General features: G+C 39.2%; 1 protein-coding gene across 11 annotated transcripts in view; it reads left to right on the top strand.

Annotated features, from left to right (window-relative positions):
* DOK7 (docking protein 7) overlaps positions 1-10508 on the top strand; it is a 71889-nt gene extending 61381 nt beyond the window's left edge. For 2 of the 11 annotated variants that reach the window (XM_068943462.1, XM_009686181.2), the window contains 4 exons: positions 1790-1858; positions 2953-3024; positions 6911-7063; positions 8730-10508. In XM_068943462.1, coding sequence (XP_068799563.1) covers positions 1790-1858; positions 2953-3024; positions 6911-7063; positions 8730-8866 — 431 coding nt within the window. In that variant the 3' untranslated portion in view covers positions 8867-10508. Of the gene's footprint in view, positions 1-1789; positions 1859-2952; positions 3025-3284; positions 6882-6910; positions 7064-8729 lie in introns of those variants that run through there. The other 9 variants (XR_011141115.1, XM_068943463.1, XM_068943468.1 and 6 more) reach the window with 9 other exon arrangements.
* The last annotated feature ends 8136 nt before the right edge of the window (positions 10509-18644 follow it).

Below are 18644 nucleotides of genomic sequence, written 5' to 3'. Positions count from 1 at the left end.
ATGCAGAAATGGAATGCTCTGATAAGGGAAAAAGGAAAACCAAATGCAGTGAAAATATAAGTAAATCCCCTAATATAGAGCATGCATGCTTTAGTTGTCCTATTTTTGCATTTATTTACATCAACAATCTCATTAAACACAAAATTTCAAAGTGTTTTTACTGGTTAAGTTCTCGCCAGGGTATGTTAAGGTTCTGCAATCTGATCTCGTGCTAACATACGAAATCAGTTCCTGAGTACATAGGCTTTACAATTATTGTTGTAGCCTTGGAATACACTGAGTATACTTTTTGAGTACACAAATACCAGAGAACTAAAGGTTTTAATTCAGTTATGTGTTTCTGAAATACCTGTTTACTACTGTTAATCCCCATTTCTCGTTAAGTGATATCATCTCTGCTTATTATTGAGATTTTATATTACAAAAGTTTAAACAGAATTTTATAAGCATGTACATTATTAGAATTAGAAAATATATTATATGGAAATAAGAAAGAAATTAAGAAAATGTTTTCTTTAGATTCATAGGTGATGTAGATTTCTTAGGTCTGAGACTATTTATATTACAGAATTTCTTCAGAGTTAAAGTTATGTTGATTTTGGATGCTATTTTAAAAACAAGTTGCAGAAAAGGGTCCCACCTGTTCAGGGACTATTCATCAATTTAGACGAGTGTTAATTCTGTACATGATCCTAAACACTCAGCAGCACATGGCACAGCTGCTCTGTCACTAGTGGTGGGGTTACTCATAACCAGAGCCTCCTACCTTAGTTCTGTTAAGTCCAATTTACTTGCACAAGAAGCTCCCTTGAACTTATTCATGTTAGGAAGTGAATGGCACTTATCCTGATGAAGGTGCCCACAACAAGAACAGCAGAGGCAAGAAACTCGTGGTTGGATAGGGATAATGCTCACTGAATAGGCAGGTATAACGCTGATTAGTTTGCTAGTTAAGTAAAGTAGGGATGGATGTATGTATGTGAAGAAACCACACTACGTGTGTACTGTTCTGGATGCTCTGAATTGCTTTGCTAGCTTTTGTTACCTCAAACTTCCATACCTAATACTGTAGTTAGGGCAGATTCTTGCGGATCTGAATAGGGCTGGGGAAAGGAGACTGACTGTACTGTCTGCCATGCCCTCAGGAAAACTTTCCTGGCTGTAACACTTGGAACAGTATTTCACAAGAACCAACTGTGACCTGGATTCAAACCCTGCTGCAGTTAGATCCTTCCCTTAACCTTCACCCTGTCTCGAATTGTTACGTGTTCATGCTGAAAACTGGATGGTGGAAAACTGGATGGGGATTGCTGGAACTGTGATACAGTTCTTCCTATTAACTTTAATGGGTTTTGGATCCAGTCTGATGAGATTTTTAGTGACAGCTTTAAAAATTGTGGTTGGTTTATACCAAAGCTACCTTATGGATTGCAGAGGCAACTCCTTACTCTGAGTCTTCCACTGCCATTTTACTCCTCAGTTCAAGACAACTGTCCCTCCAAGTAAGTTACTACTCAGCACGGACAGCACCCAGTATCTCAGGGGTTTATAGAGGGCATCCTCTCTTCCAAAAGGAAGACATCAGAAGAATTCAAGTATAATGGCACAACCTCAGGATAAAGAATTCAGCAAAAAAAAAGTTAAAAAGAAATTAAGAACAGTGGCTTATACTTCTTACCAGAATTTTTTGTGATGTTTCAGAAACATTTACTAAGAATGCTGAGGCACAGCAGGTACCTAATAATAGCAACAGGAATTTAGAATTAAGATGAATATCTCTTCTTGAAAGCAGGTGCTTCTTCTGTCATGGCAGCTTCTGGATCTCTGAAAGTGCATAAAGGGCATGCTCTGCAAGCTGGTAGGTATAAGTGGTTAGGAGATATGTGTGTGCACATAAGTTTAACTTAATTTAAATTTAAAATGTTAAAAATAATGCATGATTAATTCCCTATTGTAAGATATATATTTCTTTGATTTTTTTTCTGCTTTGCAGGGTTTTGTTAGAAAGGCATTGACAGATGGGATAAGTTTAGAAGAGGCAGTGACAGATGAGATAAGTGTCATTACATAGGCAGTAATCTTATTCACAGCAGTAAAATGCTGCCAGCACTTTAACAAAGGGCAGTCACAAAAAAAAAAAAAACCAAAAAAACCAAAAAACCAAAAAACAAAAAAACCCAAACCCCACAACTCAGGCCATGAGAAACCCTATATCCAGCAATGAGGTGTGGGGAATAAAACTTCCCATTTAAAGATATTTCATGATAATGGAAGAAAACACCAACACCTGCAAGTAAGCAGATAAAATTGTGTTTGTAGCCCAAAACTAATCCCAGTGTGTCGATACTATGGGCATAGCTTTTTAGCTTGCCTTGTCTGAACTGAGGTGCGGTTTGAGGTCATGAGGGGAGCTGGGCATCTTTTTCCAGCTTAGTGCTCTGGAAGCACCAGTGATCTTGTGCAGTCAGGTTTCTTGTGAAGATGATGATTTACACTTGCAAAGCAAAGTTATCTTTGGAAGGGCTAGTTTAAGCACTTTATATGGAGCTTTGTCAGAAATGTTGAAATTATCCATCATGCTGGGGGTGGAATTTTAACATGAGTCTTCCAGATGCTCCCAAGATCACCCACCCGCTTCTCCTTGATTCATGCATTCAAGACGGCTTTGCTCCCACATCCGCATATAGCAAAGCACACAATTAACTTCAGTGGCCTTCAGTGTGGATACCTGTAAAAATGCCCTAGCGCTTATTTCCTTGCTGTTGCACTCATCAGAAAACGCTCACACCACCACCCCAGAAAAGTAAATGCTAGCCACTGTTTGTCACCTCTGACATTTTTTAGTATTATTTAGATTGGAAGGTTAGAAGTGAAAAACAGAAAATAATGTGCTTTGTTTTCGTTGTACAATTTATTAAGCCCAAAGCCATTGATGATATTTCTGTATTCTAGGTCCTAAAGGTGGTTATGAGATGCTGACACTTCCTGCAGAACCTGGAAGTCCTACCAGCCCAGAAGAATCTGGTGAGTAAAGGTCTTTGCAACCAGTTGTAGCAGAAGACACTAATGTCTCCTCTTTTTTTGTTTGTTTTTTTGTTTTCCTTTCTTCCTGTATGTTGTGTATCTCTTTCAGATATTAGTTTTTCAGATGTTGCCCTGTGAATGTGTCAGCTTTACATGCACATACACACACACATGTGCGCACGCACACAAGCACACACGTCTTGGGCCTCTGTTTATGGTATTGGTTGTTGTATTTTCTGAGTTATTTATTTGTATTGCAGATGTCTGAGGATGGTGCTTACATAGGGTCTAAAATGTGAGTAACTCTTTACTAAAGGAAAGTTTGAAGCCCCAGTATCAAACACCATACTTTTCTTCCTTCTCCAGCGATGCTATCTTTTCTTTCCTTTTCTTTGCTTTTTCACTCTTGAATGCCACCATATTTTTGATTTTTACTTTTCTGGTGTTAGGGTTTTTAACTAGTTTTTTTTCTTCCTTTTTCCCCAGGCAGTCATTATGTTCTGCCAATTCTGTCACGATCTCTCCACATTATAACTGTATATTTCAATCTTTTTTTGTCCCAAATTCACCCTTCGTGATAATCTCAAATCCTGGTCCTCTAAATCCCCATCCTCTAGCCTCAATTGATTGAGAAAGTGCTGCTGAAAGCATTGTCCTTGTCCATGGCGCTTTATGCCCTATTTTCTAAGCAGGAGCTTTTGGCTGTTTTCTGCTCTTCAAATAAATATCTCTCTTCAAATAAATATCGCATAAGCCAGGTTTTATAGTCTGAGGGTTTTTTTAGTAGGAAAAATGAAAAGCAAAGTATTTCTGTGTTTACGAAGAAAGCCTGTCTTCTATTAAAACAGCACAGACTAAACAACAGGAGATTGTTCCTTTGCTGACATTAGAGTCTGCCCAACTTCATTCCTGATATGTTTTTTCCTTTGGGTCAAGTTATAGCAGAAATATATATATATATTTTTTTTTTGGCCTGGGATTTCTTTGTTCTTCACACTTCTTTTGCCTCTCTTGCGCAAAGCCTACCGATTAATAGATTGTTCTCCATATATGCTTCTCAGGAAAATACCTTGGGTAGTCTAGATGAGGTATTACATTCAGCTTTTGGAAACCTGTCCACTGTTTAGTTCTGTAGCTTGCTTGTTTTCACACCAAGTAGCTTTGAGGAGTTTTCACTCAAACTCCTGGTACGTCTCTTTAACAGTGTATAGAGAGACCTCAAAATTATCCTCTCCTTCATGACTGTTCGTGGCCCTGTATCAGTCCTAAGCCTGTCATTTGTTAACAACTTTAACTGTTTTCCATGCTATGGTTCTGCCAGATCCCTTTTGCTATGGTCAGGCCGAATCCCTTCGAAATCCGGAATAATTTAGCAATTTCTGTAAACAGTGTTTGAAGATACAGTGATTTCTCTTGCTTGAGTATCTGTTGGCCTATCCCATTCCCAAAACTTTGCCTTGGAACAATTACTTGAAATCTGATGATCAGAAAAATGGTGGGCTACATCATGGATGTTCCATTGTTTTCTTTACGAAAATTTGTCAAAAAAAAAAATGGCTGTCTTTAAAGCCTTTGAAAATTGTGGACTGCCTAGTAGAGGCTCCTTTGATTTAAATAGCTTAAATCTGGAGAGATTCCAATATCCTGGAACCTACTTCAGTCTTTGACAACTCTTACTATGTATGAGCCATCTCTGCTGTTCATAATACAAGGTAAGAAGAAGAAAATATTTTGTTAATGGTCATTCACAGCTGCTGTTGGTAGGATATAAGAAGTCATTCTCTTCTGTGCTCTAAATAGCTGTGGCCACCTTCTTGCCTCTCCATTTCCATCCAGAGAGTTCCTGACTGGTCTCAAAAGGGAAGCAATGCCTGGGACAGATGAAGTTTAGAGGTGAGGTTTCTGTGGGGGCAAGGAAAGACTGAATGGGAGAACTTCAGGGAGAGGAAGAGACCGAGTGTGATACTGTTTTTCCCTTGCACTCCTCAGTCCCGAACTGAATTAACTGCTGGTCCTAAGGTGCTCTCTGTGCAGTTCTTAGCACTCAGAAACTGTCATTTGAGCAATTCAGAGAATATGTGGGAGCAATTTTGAATTCCTTATTTGGTATAGGATTTTACATTTCCATTAGAGATGGGCTTTCCAAATGGAAGTCATGGCATACTTTGAGCTGGATTCTTCCTTTCCTAACAGCTGATCAACCACACGCAGGCATCTTATTACCTCTTATTCAATATAGTATGCTTTTCTCAAGTGATGACAGCCAGTGCCTGGGGCTCTGAGTCTACTGCATGCCTATGATAACTATTTTCCCATCAGCTTACTCAGATACATGTAAATGTGTGAGTGCGGAATTATTTTGTTCTGGTTCTCGAGAAAGCTAGATTTGATTATGGACTAAAGTATTAAAAACAAAACAACCCCCCACCCTCCAGCCCCTATGCTATTGCCAAAGACAAACCCTAAAGAAAGAAAATGGGAAATGTGTTGCAATAAAATGCAATAGCAGTGGGAGGCCAGTAGTGCTAATCTAATGTATTTTTTTTTTATATTTAACAAACTTTGTGAAAAAAGAAAATGAATTCAGAATGAATGATGGCACTTAGGCAGTAACAGCAGTCAAAACCTGTCTTCTCTACAAACTCATTTGACAGAAGCATTTTAGTATCAAGTACTTGCTGATTCGTGCAGGCTATGGAGCATTCCTCCTGGTGCTAACTGAAGTAGGAGTCAACAGCAGTACCTTGCTCTGTAATTACTTAAATGATAACTTCTTAGCACACTCAGGGCTGTGCATCTACCTGTGTCTTTAGCATGTGATTGTGCTGTGGAAGAATCATTGATGTTCTCAGGACCCCTGCTCCCTCGGCCCCTAACTACTTTCGTTGCCTGCCTAAATGTATGCTGCTGAGCAAAAGCAAAACCCAGTGAGTGCTGTGGCCTTTTGGGAGCAAAAAAGCTGCTCAGTTGTCTTCATGCAAACTCTGGAGCTCTTGAAGGAGTATCCTCAAAATAGGCTTTCCATTTTGTCCTGTGAAGTGCTTCGAGTTGGGTACAGCTCGCACAAAGGACAGTTGATGGGAGAAACTGTGCATATTTGAATTCTGGTGATGAGGGGTATTTGCATGTAGTATGTCAAGTGTCAATTTGGCACATGAGAAATATTTCCTGATAGTTTAGCTTCCTCTTAGCCTATCTTTTTCCTAGATATTTTTAGATGGAGAAATTCTTCTATCTCTTTGGGGTTTCCTCTAATGTTCTTATGATCTTTACTATTAGATCGGTTCTCTCACTATCTGATCTACTTCTTTCCTGCAGTTTAAGTCTTTTATTACTGTCTGTCCCTACTAGACATTGTTCCTGTCTTTTTCAGCTCAGTGCAGGGAGGCTGTCAACATTGTCTCCTCAAGCTTGCCTTGCCCTTATTTAAACAATTCTTCAGTCCCTTTTCTCAGGGCATAGTTTCTAGAGCCCTAGTAATTTTGGTTGGTCTCCTCTGCATGATATAATCGTCTCCATGTGTGCCAAAGACAGACTGCTTCCCATGAAGCTTTACTGTGCTAGAGTTGAAAGCCTTGGGAAGTATTGCGTTGCATTCAGTACTTTGGCCTGAAAATTTCTGCATAATGTTTGCTTTCTTTCACATCAGGGATGAGATCACAGGCCTGTGGTCTGCATAGATTCTGACTTAGTCTGTCTTTGAGGATCTTTACTGCAGAATCCTTACTTTTCTCATGTCTCACCTGGGAGGCTGGGAGGAATATAGTGTCTGGCAAGCTGCTTTCAGAATATTTGATGGCACAGTGCTTTTTTTTTTTTTTTTTTTTTTTTGAAATTATAGACATTGTTTGCAATGACCAGTGATTCATAACATTACTTATTTTAGAAGGGGCAGTAGGTTATTCAGCTGACGTCCCTGCATCAGATCGACCCCACAGTGAGACAGCCACCTATGTTAATATTCCTGTCAGTCCTACATCCAAAAAACAACTTCATTACATGGAACTGGAACTTCAAGAACCTAGCACAAGCATCAGAGGTAAGGAAGACTACAGCATTATTTAAACAATAAAGGATGCAATAATGCACAGTGCAAGTGGCATGGGGAATCCTTTTTTTCTCATCTCTACCCGTAGCCTCTTGCTAGCAGAGGAGTTCTACCTCAGTACATAGGTGAGAGAGTTCTCATAATTGCCAACTCTTTGGAAAAGTCTTTTTTAACTAATGAGGTTCTACAAGATGTTGCATCCTTGTGACAGATGCATTGTATGAACTACTTCTAAAGTGAGCATTTCTGAGTCTGTAGAGTTTGACAGACAGTAATTTGTTTGTGTTTTCAAGGTTTTCATCATAGATACTAGTACTAGAAGCTTGTGTAATTTTCCTTACCTGTCTTTGGAAACAGGGCTGTGGGTGTAGGTGAACAGGGCTTGCTCCTGGAGATACTGACTGTAGCCATGCAGCAAATGCTTAAGAATAGAACATAATGTTCTTCTATCTGCTTTCCATAAGGATGTGTGAAAGTGCTTCAGAGATGAAGCCAGCGGGAGTATTTGTTTTTGGCTTTTTATTTTTTCATCTGGTTCTGGGTATTTTGCTTCTAATGCTTAACATGAAGAATTACCGCTTCAACATGCATTGTAGTACCATGTATTATCCCTTAGAGGTGTGGTGCTCCTTCCAGAAAGCTCCTAATCAGGATTTGGCATTTAATTCTTCACACTTGGTATTGATAGGTTTTTCCTATGTAGTTTTCAGCTATGAAAGTGTTAAAAAGTCTTTACTTTTAATTTCAGCAAATGCACAGCTTTGAAATGCTAACACTTTTCCCTTTGTCTTTTTTGAGTGTTTATGTGGCTCTTGTTGAAGTAATTCTAAGTTTCTCGCAGACGTTAATGAAGTTCTCTGTACAACATCCTACGGAGATATGAAAATAGTGATGACTACATTATAAAGACAGTGAAGCAGGCAATTCCATAAACTGACATAAACTTTCCTAAATGTCAACCCCTAACCTCTGCTCAACTTCTGTACCTTTGAAGGTGCCTCTAATGACCATAAATATCTTATTTTTTCATTTCCTCAGCCTCCACAGTTTGTGAATTTAGAGAACTGTTCTGCTCCTCATCAGTGAGCCACTTTTATCTACCTTATTGCCACTTACTGAACTAAACAACACTGTGCCTGAGGCTGAAGGTGGTTGCTCTGGTAAATGTTCACAGAATATGGCTAATCCAGACTAAGAAGAATCCCTGTCAATGCTGCTGTGCTAGCATTGTTTCCTTTTCAAATATTAGGTGTTGTTCATTTACTGTATAATAGCTAAGTGCTGAGAGATGTGCCCCAGAAGTGGGAGAGTTCAGTTCAGTTTTGTCTTCTACTGGGATGAATAGGGGTGAAGTTTCAAACCTGGGGCAGAAGTGCAAGTGATTCAGGCATGCACTTTCTGAGGAAAACTAGATGCCTAAAAAATACGTAGGTAACAGAGCTTTTGAGGTTTTTGAATCGTGGATTTAATGAGTGCTGACAGGTAATCATGTTATTCCCTTTATTATTGTTAACATGTTATTCCCTAGATTATAAGACCAGATTAATATCACATAAGACATCTGTGAAAGAAGAGTCTTAATAATGAATCTTGGGTCAGTTTTACTGGGAATGCATGAGGGGTATAGCCTGTTACATGGGTTTGTTTGCTATTTCAGGGAGTGGATCATCGAGATACGCACAGATTGACATTGCGGCCACAGAGACAGCCCACAAAGTGGGAACGCAGCATGCTCAGTGCCGGGAGGAACGCTTGCAGGAGCTAGAGCAGAAGAAGAAAGGGGCTCAGCAGTGACCTGTCTGAGAAAGAACTTTTTGCTCACTGTAAATTGGTACTAATTTAACTTTCAAAAGATTCACATTTATTGTTAAAATATGCTCATACAAAAGCTGCCATTGTTTATTGTATTTATACCAGATTCATTCCAATATCTTGATTCCTAATTGGAAAGCTGGTAGCATGAGGGGTGTGTGTGCATTTTTCTTTCTTTCTTTTTTAAATTTGGTTGTAAAGTTCAGATTATTTTTTCATATACAATAGCTGTAAGTTACCTTTTTCTATAGTTCTAGAATCTGGAAGAACCTGGAACCAAATCTAGTGATTATTAAACTGAGGCATTTTCTTTAAAGATAGAGAATTTGGATGTGTGCAGATAAGATGATGTGTGTTTATGTGGTATGTGTATGCATGTGTCTGTGTGCATGCATATGTATGTTTTGTATGTAAGCACACACTACTCTGATAAAATATTTGTATATATCTGAGTGTATAAAAATATTTAAAAACTTTATTAATATATATTAATGGGCTCTTAATTACAAAAGCAAGAAAATTCAGTGCCTGTTTTTTTTTTTTCCCCCTCAGGCACAATTTTGTTCAGTTTGTATGCTTATTTATGGACATACTTAACTTTTACCTATGGGTAGTTCAGTTTTAAAACTCACAAAGAGTCCTTTACCTTTGGCTAAAATTGTTCAGATCCAGAAGAGCTTTAAGTCATTTGAAGGGATGTTTGTGGTGCTTGTCTTTTTGAAAACCCTGTTTTAGACACCTTAGGCTTTGATATCATAGCTGCTGGGTACCAGCTGCTGCGTACCAGTTTTTACCAGCTTTTCCTGGAGTTGAAGAGACCTATCATTTTCAAAATCAGGTCTGGGGTTTCTCATATTGAATATCTTAAAGTTAAGATACTCAAAGCCTAATCACTTTTGAAAAACAAGCCCTTTATTTAGATCTCCAAAACTATGCCTTATAATGGAAACGAGCATGAAAATCAGATCGTCCAACTTGCAACTGAAACTTTTGTTGAATAATTCTCTGCTGTCCCTAAGTAGCACAGAATAAGTTCTGTGTGAGAACGTGGTATGTGCAGAGATGCCACAGAGCTGAGGCACAAGGGGATGTTCTGTTGTAATATAGTTTTAGCCTTAAGTCTTTGGCATCTTGCTTTTGTACAGCAAGTGAGATTGTATGATTCAAAACTTGACTTAGTTTCTTGTGTTGTATTCCTGGTGTATGTAATTCTTGTATTCTATGTATTTGTCCTGAGACAAATGTTATTTAAATAAAACATTATGTTAGTGGCCCTACACTAGCAAAGCAGTGAAGAAGAAGAGAGTTTTGGCCTGCAATAGCGTATCAGCTTTGAGCTTCCAGGGGTTATCAGAAGTGATGTCTTGGTTATTATGATTATTTGATTGTGTCCTTTTAAGATACAATATTACATCTCAATTTTGTTTTTTCAGATATGCCTTATAATTCATATTGATGAGTAAAAGTTTTGTGCCAGTGAGGGTTTCACTAAGTGACTTGGGAGCTGAGGAGGGTGTTTGTTTTTGAGGCAGAATTTGGCCTATAAATTTATTTGAATGTAACCTCAATAATAATGTAAAATGTTAGAAGCCTCTCAAATAAATAAATATGTTTGAGAGTTGACAATTGCTACTGTCATTTTTTTCTGTCCTAAGATGTACTTTCCTGTTTATTAGCCTAGAATTCTTCTGAAGGGAAAATAAATATTTACCTTATGAATTTCCTAATTTCAAAAGATTTTTCTTATTTGACAAATGGACAATTCTGATCTACTTTGTAAACCTGTATTCACTACCAATGCAGGAGCCTGGACTTCAAGCCCCTTGGGACCAGTTTTATCTAGGGCCCAGTGCTTACCAGGCCCCAATGAAATGCTATTCACTTAAGGTTTCTCCATTGTAGAACTTGCAGGGTTAAAACTCTTGTTATGTAGCTATTTCTATTTAATATTTAATATGTCCATTGCTTGCGTGAGGCATTGAAATGGTTTCAGTGCTTTCCAGTCTTAGGTTTTTTCGTCAGAGGTTTTAATAATGTGACTTGGAGCTGTTTTTTGGTATCGCGGTAAGTAATCGGAGTCTCAGAGGGCCAATGTTCAGGTGCAAGCAGCGTGGATTTCCTTGCGCTGTAGCTGTTGTGCCCATGCAAAACTGATGTCGTGATGTTGTGAGCTGCTTTTTACCTATTGCAACAGTGCTCTAGTATGCGTGGCAGCAGGATGGAGCGGTGCCCTCGTGTACTGACTCCAAGTCAGTTGGCCTTGATCTGTCATCGGCGTGGGACACAACTTTCTCATCTGTATGGGCTTGGCATTTTGAGATCCTGATACATGCTGGTGATGGCTGCAGTAATTTCTCTTGTAAAAATGTATTTACCAGGAAAAAGTATTACCCGGGTTCTCTGCAAAGGCTGCCTTTCCGTACGTTTCTCAAAACTTGCATCAACTCCTGGGCTTCACACCATGGGTGGAGATTTGACACAGCAGTAAGGAGGAATCACAATTTTAAAAATATTTTTTCAGGTTAAACAGGAGTGTGAATCCGTGCATGTGTATGGTCCTCTCTGTGTGTGTACACTGTAGGAACTTCAACTAGGATTAGCGAGATAGCTGAATGTACATTTATAGCCTTTGTTAATGTCATCAGAATTATCCCACAAGGTTTTCCACAAATGAAATAATCTACTTTTTAAAGTTTAGGCCTTTGTTCCTCTTTTTGCACTTAGCTGGAATAAGACAAATAGATCAGTGATTTCCTCTTAATTTTTTTTTAAACCCCATTCATGTTCTCATGCATTAAATGATGTTGCAAAATGTTTAGGAAGCTGAAGCAGCAGGTCAAACCTTACTATCATGTCTGCTAAAAACTGGTAGCTTGTTCTTACAGTATCTCACAGGCTTCTCTATCATGTTGTAGGTTTGCTAGTTCTGTTGAAGAAACTAAAATTTTTTCATTTGAAGAACAGGAGTTCACAGAAATGGAAAACTTTTTTTCCTAAATAAACAAAATAATATGCCTTTAGCTTTGAGTGGTGGACTGAGGAAGAATGAAAGCCAAACAGTAATCCTATGAGCAGACTCATACTCATCATGTAACTCCCATGGGTTAACTCTAGTAATGCTGTTAATTTACATAGGGCTTCATTCACACGCATGCAGAAAACTTGCGCATGGAAGTGATTTAAAATAAAATTTGTGGTTATTATAGGATGATTCCAAATTCAGAGCTCTTAGTAAAAAACAAAACAAAAACAACAAAAAACACACAACCTCCCACTTTTAACTTCTGCTGGTACAAACTAAGGTTTTGGCCATTTCTAATTTAGCATTCTCCTCGTAATCAGATCTCCTACTGCACTTGGACAACTAATTACCAGCAGGACCAAGCAAAAGATGCTGCTGATAACTTGTGTTAAAGTTCATCCAAGAACGTCCTACATGCTGGCAGTGCCCATTTTGGAGCCGTGCTCTAGGGGATGAGAAAACAGTAGCACTAGCTGTCTGTCAGCAAATGAAGGGTTTGGACAGTTAGGTCTGACCAGGTCAGGTAGCCCTGTGCCCTTTCTGAGCTCTCTCAGATATCCGTTTCGCATGTCTGCGTGTGTTGTGGATGTGCCTCTCTAATCCTGATAGTCTGACTCAGTAGGTTACTGCCAAATGTAACTACTACTTCAGTGGCTTTTATGGTATTGCTCATAGACAGTTACGGACCATTTTTACATGTAAGTATTTGGGCAATGGAATTTCTCCAAGTTAAAAGGTAATGCTGCAGGATGGAGGGCCAGGTTTTGAAGGCATTTAATTGCCTAACAATGCAAATAGTTGTCTGTGTTTTAATAGTGAAGAAGAAACAGGAATGAGCATGTTTAGCCACAAAGCTAAATTCCAGTTGGTGTTTTATGGCATCTAGATGTGTGTGAAAACCTGTCCCAGGAGTTGTTCTTAGCAAATAGATTGGAAACATTTTTTGTTTTCCTCTTGGCTCTGGAGTTAAAACAGTTTTAATTATTGTCATTTAGGAAACTATACTCCTATCAGCATTATGAGTGAATACTGTTGTTTGTTTTTTTTTTTTAAATGAGGTGATGTACCTTTTCTAGGTTGTCTGCAGTAGTCCACATATCCTTCGCTAGAATGACTACAGCAAGAAGATAAGATGTTATAGGTAATTAGCTGCTCATTTCCAGTAAAACTACGCTTTTTTTCAGAAAACAGCATTGTGTTATATTTTAGGTCACCTTCTCTCTGGGAAGATCCTCAACTGTCGTGCAGCCGGTTATGCAAACTTTTTTAGCAATCTAGGTTGAAAGGAAGCATTATTTTAATATCATTAGATGTTAAAAATTACAGTAAGGATGGAAGAATTCGAAGTTATTAAATGGAAATTTGTAAGGAATAGCTATGTAAACATGTTCTTTTTCAGGGTAGGTGAGTAGAACTAAGGGAAAGTGCCAAGAAAATCATCCATTTGGGTGCATTCGGATGATTTTCTTTTTATTCTTTCCCTGAAAGATGGCTGGCCTCAGTGTAGTCTATCTCTGAGGTTTAGGACACTGATGATGAAGCGGTTACAGATTGAAGTCAATTCTTCTGTGAACTTTCTTTGAATGTTTGGGACAGAGGTGATGGGAAAATGCATGTAATTCACATTCTGGATTGCAATACAATAAACAGTTTTATAAATGAAAATGCAGCTGCTGAGTAAACTTTGAGTTAAGTAGAAACTTGAGGGTGAATGAAAGTTCATGACTGTTCACTTTAAAATGTACTTGCTTAAACATTTGTTTGCATCAGAGCATCTAGAAATAAGTCAAATTTATTATCCCATTCTGTGCACAGAGGCGTACGTAACACAACCATTTTCCTGAAATAATAGGTGTCAATTTATTTGAGCAATGCGCGGTTGGGGGGGGTGGGATCAAAAAGCAGATTTAGCATGACAGCAATTTTTCTGTACGAGTACATTATACACTTGTGAAATACCTTAAAAAAATCAAAGAACTTGCTATTGCATAAGTTAAATTTTAGTCATCTGTGGGTTGAGCTCGCAATTTACAGGGAGTTCAACATATACAAAATAGAGCAGATTGCAGGAGTCTTCACGTTCAGTAATAATCTGGCCTTTGGATACCAAATTTCCACTATGTAGTGTGGCGTAAGGATTCATTATGCAACAGCGTCTCTTTCTCTGTCACAGCTGGAAGAGGTACCCTGCAAACTGCGTTTGGCTGTTGTAACACACCTGTAACATCTTTTACTACCAATATTTAGCAGTACTGGACACGAATTAGGAGGACATGAAAAATTAATTTTAGGAGTTCGACGGAGAAGTAGGTAGGCGTCAGCAGAGAGCTGAAAAGCACCAGTTGTTCCTCGCCGGGTGTCAGCACTGGTAGAAGGGCAGTGGTTAGGGCTAGGTGACAGCGTAGTGTTAAGAGTCTGTAAAATGCAGTGTTTGGGCCAGCGCTGAGAGTGCCAATTACGGCGTTGCTTTTTTTACAGCGTGTGGTTGTAGCAATGAGATGAAGTGTCTTGGAGCAGTCTGAGGTTGCTGTTCCGTTTCCTCTGTCAACCAAAATGTGCCAGCACTGTCTCCGCCAGGACTGGAAACTGGGGGATGGTTAAATGGCCAGTTTTTATGTCCGCTCGTCCGTGCCATGCTGTCTTGCTGTACTCACAACAATGTGTGTCTCTGTGTAACGTTGTCCCTGCATCAGGTAACACAAATGGTTCATGTTTGCACTGTATATACGGTCTGGACCTTGGAGTCATTTATCCTCTAGTCTGTGTCTGGTTTTTCTCCTCTGCAGAAAGTATATGAAAAATGAACGTGTGCGTTGGGTGGATGATCGTGGCAGCTGGGTCCTGGTACGAAAGTGAGAGCAACCTGCCTTGACAATGAGGTGTTCTTCTTTCAGCTCTACCAGTGTTATTCGCAGTAGCTGGGGTGTTTTTAAGCAAGGTGGATCAAGTCTCTTGGAAGCCCAAGAATTGGTTCTTAGATGAATTTTTGCTGTTTCTGTGCTTTTTACAGTTAAAGCATTGTACGTGTGACCACAGGTCACATCTGTGAGAATGAATTTCCTGTGATGACCATACCTGTAGTCCCAGGTAGGCTGCGTTTGTGATCTGCTAACAGTAGATGTTCCTCATAGCATGTATACTTCTGGCCAAGCCCTCCCTCATACCGACAAAATTTAACGTGTTTAGACCCTCTCATTCATGTCTACCCAGTTGGGGAACTGTCCTTCAAGATGCAAGTTATAGTCTGCAGCTGGCCACATCCTGAGTTTAAATTGTCACGGGAACCCAGGCCCTGTATACTGCCAAGGTACTTGCCTTGGACAGGCCCAGAGAAGCCAGAAGTAACAGAGTAAAACAAAACCTGGTGGCCAAAAGGAAAGATTGTCCACATGAAAGGGGTTAGTCATGGCTGAACTACCCCCTGCTCTCAGCCTCTGCCTTGTCACTGCAAAGCTGTAGGTGGCTGAAGCTGAACAGGATGATTTGCTTTGTTCCTGGATTTGAAGGAGCTAAGGGGAAAAAATTTTTAATCTCATTGTAGCCTTGTTGCTAAATATGCTCATTCCTGTTTTTTCTCTAACCCCAGATACACGCTGCTGGAGAACTGTGATTCGGACACGTGACTCTCATTTGTGGGTATGTTGGCTGTTTTTCCTTTTGAAAATTCTAGCGTAACTGTTCATTCAGATGGCAATACAGTGAGAAGGAAAACAATTCCTAAGAGCATCCCTGGAAAATCATGTTCTTATCCTAAATTAATAACTAATCATGAATAAGGATTTTGTTTTGTCGTTTTGTAAAGCTCATTTCTCTGCAGGGGAACGGCAGTCAGTTTGCACAAGATCTGAAATAATCAATAGTAAGGGTTTAGAGGCATCACCAAACTGAGGCTGACGCAGACATCTTCTAAGACACGTGCATCCTCTATAGATTGTGCTGATTAGTTGCTTGACGAAGGGCTTGAAAAAGGGGAACTTGAGTGTTCCAGGGCCTATTTAGTTGTGCAGAAGTTTTTCAGTTTTCTGGACTGTTTTTTTCTGTGAGAATCTATGTTGTTTTGGTACAGACTAGGAACAAAGTATAATTTGAAAAATCCCTAAGAAGGGCAGGACAAGCTTACTGCATTTCCCACTACCAGCAAGCAGTCTGTTGTTGAATTCAAATGAGCAGTAATTCACTCCTTGGTTTCTTGAAGTTTAAAATGGAATAAATGCTAGATCAACAGTGGCTGCATCAGCTGGCATGTATGAAGACTGTTTACACCATGACTGGGTCTAATGTCCATGTACATAGGCAGTACTGTAAACGGCAGTCCCAGAACTTGGATCTGAATTTAGGCTGGAGAATGAACTCTTGCCACATTGAAGGATATTTAGTTAATAATTCTGGTTCGAATGTATTCTTGAATTAGAAACTAAAATTTGAATTTTGAGGTTAGACATCTGGACCTGATGCCAAGCTTCACAAATTATTGGGTTTCAGGTGCAGGTTTGCAGTTCTAACTCCTTCTCTCCTTAAAATAATGTAGCTCCCATCCCCCTTTAAAGCAAGTGGCCTAGAAGACTGTAACTGCAGAACGTTATATAGTATTTTATTTCAATAAAAGGCTTATTTCAAAGTGATTAAACACTCACTTTGGCCTATGAAAATCAGAAGGTTTAAATTTATGGTACACCAATTCTTGACATGCAACCTTTGAGATTAAAAAGTGATTAATTTTATTAAAACTGACGTTTGCAGCTTTCTGATATGCTAACACATTGATGAAGGAAGAGAATACCTACATGCTATGTTAATGTTCCCATCATTTTAATATACACGTTAAGCATTTATATTTGTGTGCGGTTTTTCTTTTTGGTTTTTGGAGAGTGGCCTTCTGTCTCATGGTGGCATAATACATACCGATTTGGGTATGTGAGACAGTGCATTAGGGCTATTGATAAATGCGTTTGGTTACTGCACTGTACATGGCTCAACCTGAAACGCTTACTGTGGATGACAATTTATAAATTTATTTTATTTTGGCTCAAAAGGACAGATTTTATTAATACTTTTATTTTACGACTGTTGGTACTAGTAAAAGATCACATACCACCTTTTTCTATAGATTAATGAGCTGCTTCCCAAAAGGTGCTATGTGAATGGCCTGAAATGTAAGTCAATAGTGTACCGTATTGGAAATGATGATCCTGGTAGTTAGAAGCTGTCTGTTACCTGAGGTACTGCATACACAAAAGCAGCTTTTGTCTTTCATAGCTCACTGTTTTCTGTTACAAGGATAGTTCTGTTTGTATGAAAAGCGGAGGTCTATTCTATTGACTTTTATTTCATGACTTGACTGACTTCTTCTAAATAAATGCTATGGAAAGAAAAACTATACTTAAAAATGGTTTTAGAGCTGCCTGTGTAGTATTGGTAGGTTTCTGTATGTGAAATAGCACTTAACAAATAAATACATGAATAAATAAGCAACCCTCAAATACCTCTCTGAAGTGCTGATCAGAGAGGCTCTGTGGTTGATGAGTATGTTGAGAACTAAGTACATGAGCTCTCCTGTTACCTCTGTCTGGATCAGTCCTGAGCTGAAACTGTGCTTGTGCTTTTGACGCAGGAACGTGGGTCAGGGCTGCGAAGCAGTTCCTCAGCAGCCCGATCCCAGTTGCAGTGACCTGGTTGCTGGGCACTGGTGTGTGGAATTGGGACTGGGGACCTGTGTTCTTTTGCAGAGTGTGACTGAACAAATTCACCTGAACTCATGCATTGAATAAACTGCAGAGCTGAAAGTATGGTGAGGAGTTAAGGCCTCTGTTAGCTCCGTCTAGGGTTCATGGAGCGCGTTGCCTGCCACATCCCTGAAGCATCCTCCTTTGATTAGCTCCCAAGCACTGAGGTCTGTCTTGAAAATGTCAACGTGCAGGAACTGGGCCACTACTGGGGGGAGGGGGCTGGGAAGTCAGACAGCAGCTTACAAAATGTAAATGATACCTACATGGTGGATTTAGATACCGCTCTCTATTGCCTATTAGGCATCAAAATTCCTTGGGAGGGGAGAGGGTAAGTCAGTTACAGCCCGAGTGACTGTTCCTTATTTGTCATGATAGAATGAAGTGACCTGAGCTCCTCTACCAGCATGTAGGACGTAACCAAGACTTTCTTAAAATAAATATTATTTTTGTTGTAGTTAATGCCTTGTGTATTTACTTCCCTCTCACTTCCTCCCCCCTAACCTATTTAAGAAAATAAAATCTGTCCTACTTGAAGTCACCGACACATTTATTTAATCTGAGGTTCTTTTTCAGGGCAAAATGTGACAGTCTGTAAAGCACAAAACCTTCTGATCATTTTCTTCTAGTAAATACAGTTCTTGTTCTTCCTCTTCTGCTCCCACTTGTGTATTTCAGATCGTTTCTCAGAGAGGTTTGAAAATCTTGGCAATATGAATAATTACAAAAGGATCAGATGAAATGCCAGTTAAGGAAAAGAAGGTTCAACCATCGTGGAAGATCTGCTAGTTCATTGTTGTTCAGGTGTTTTTCCATGCAGCCTCACCCCTGAACTCCATTATTCACCTTTCACTAGGCACAGGTCTGTATACATGAACCAAGCAGAGACTTGGACCTAAAGATTTATAACTTTTCTTGGCTTTGAATTTTTGTTGCTACTTATGAAAATGCAAGAGTTGTGATTTAAGCTATTTTTAGTCTTTAACATCTTAAGACCACCCACTTTTTATTTTGG

The sequence above is a fragment of the Struthio camelus genome, chromosome 4 (genome assembly GCF_040807025.1).
Source record: "Struthio camelus isolate bStrCam1 chromosome 4, bStrCam1.hap1, whole genome shotgun sequence".
Classification (NCBI taxonomy): domain Eukaryota; kingdom Metazoa; phylum Chordata; class Aves; order Struthioniformes; family Struthionidae; genus Struthio; species Struthio camelus.
This window is presented reverse-complemented; position numbering and strand designations above follow the sequence as displayed.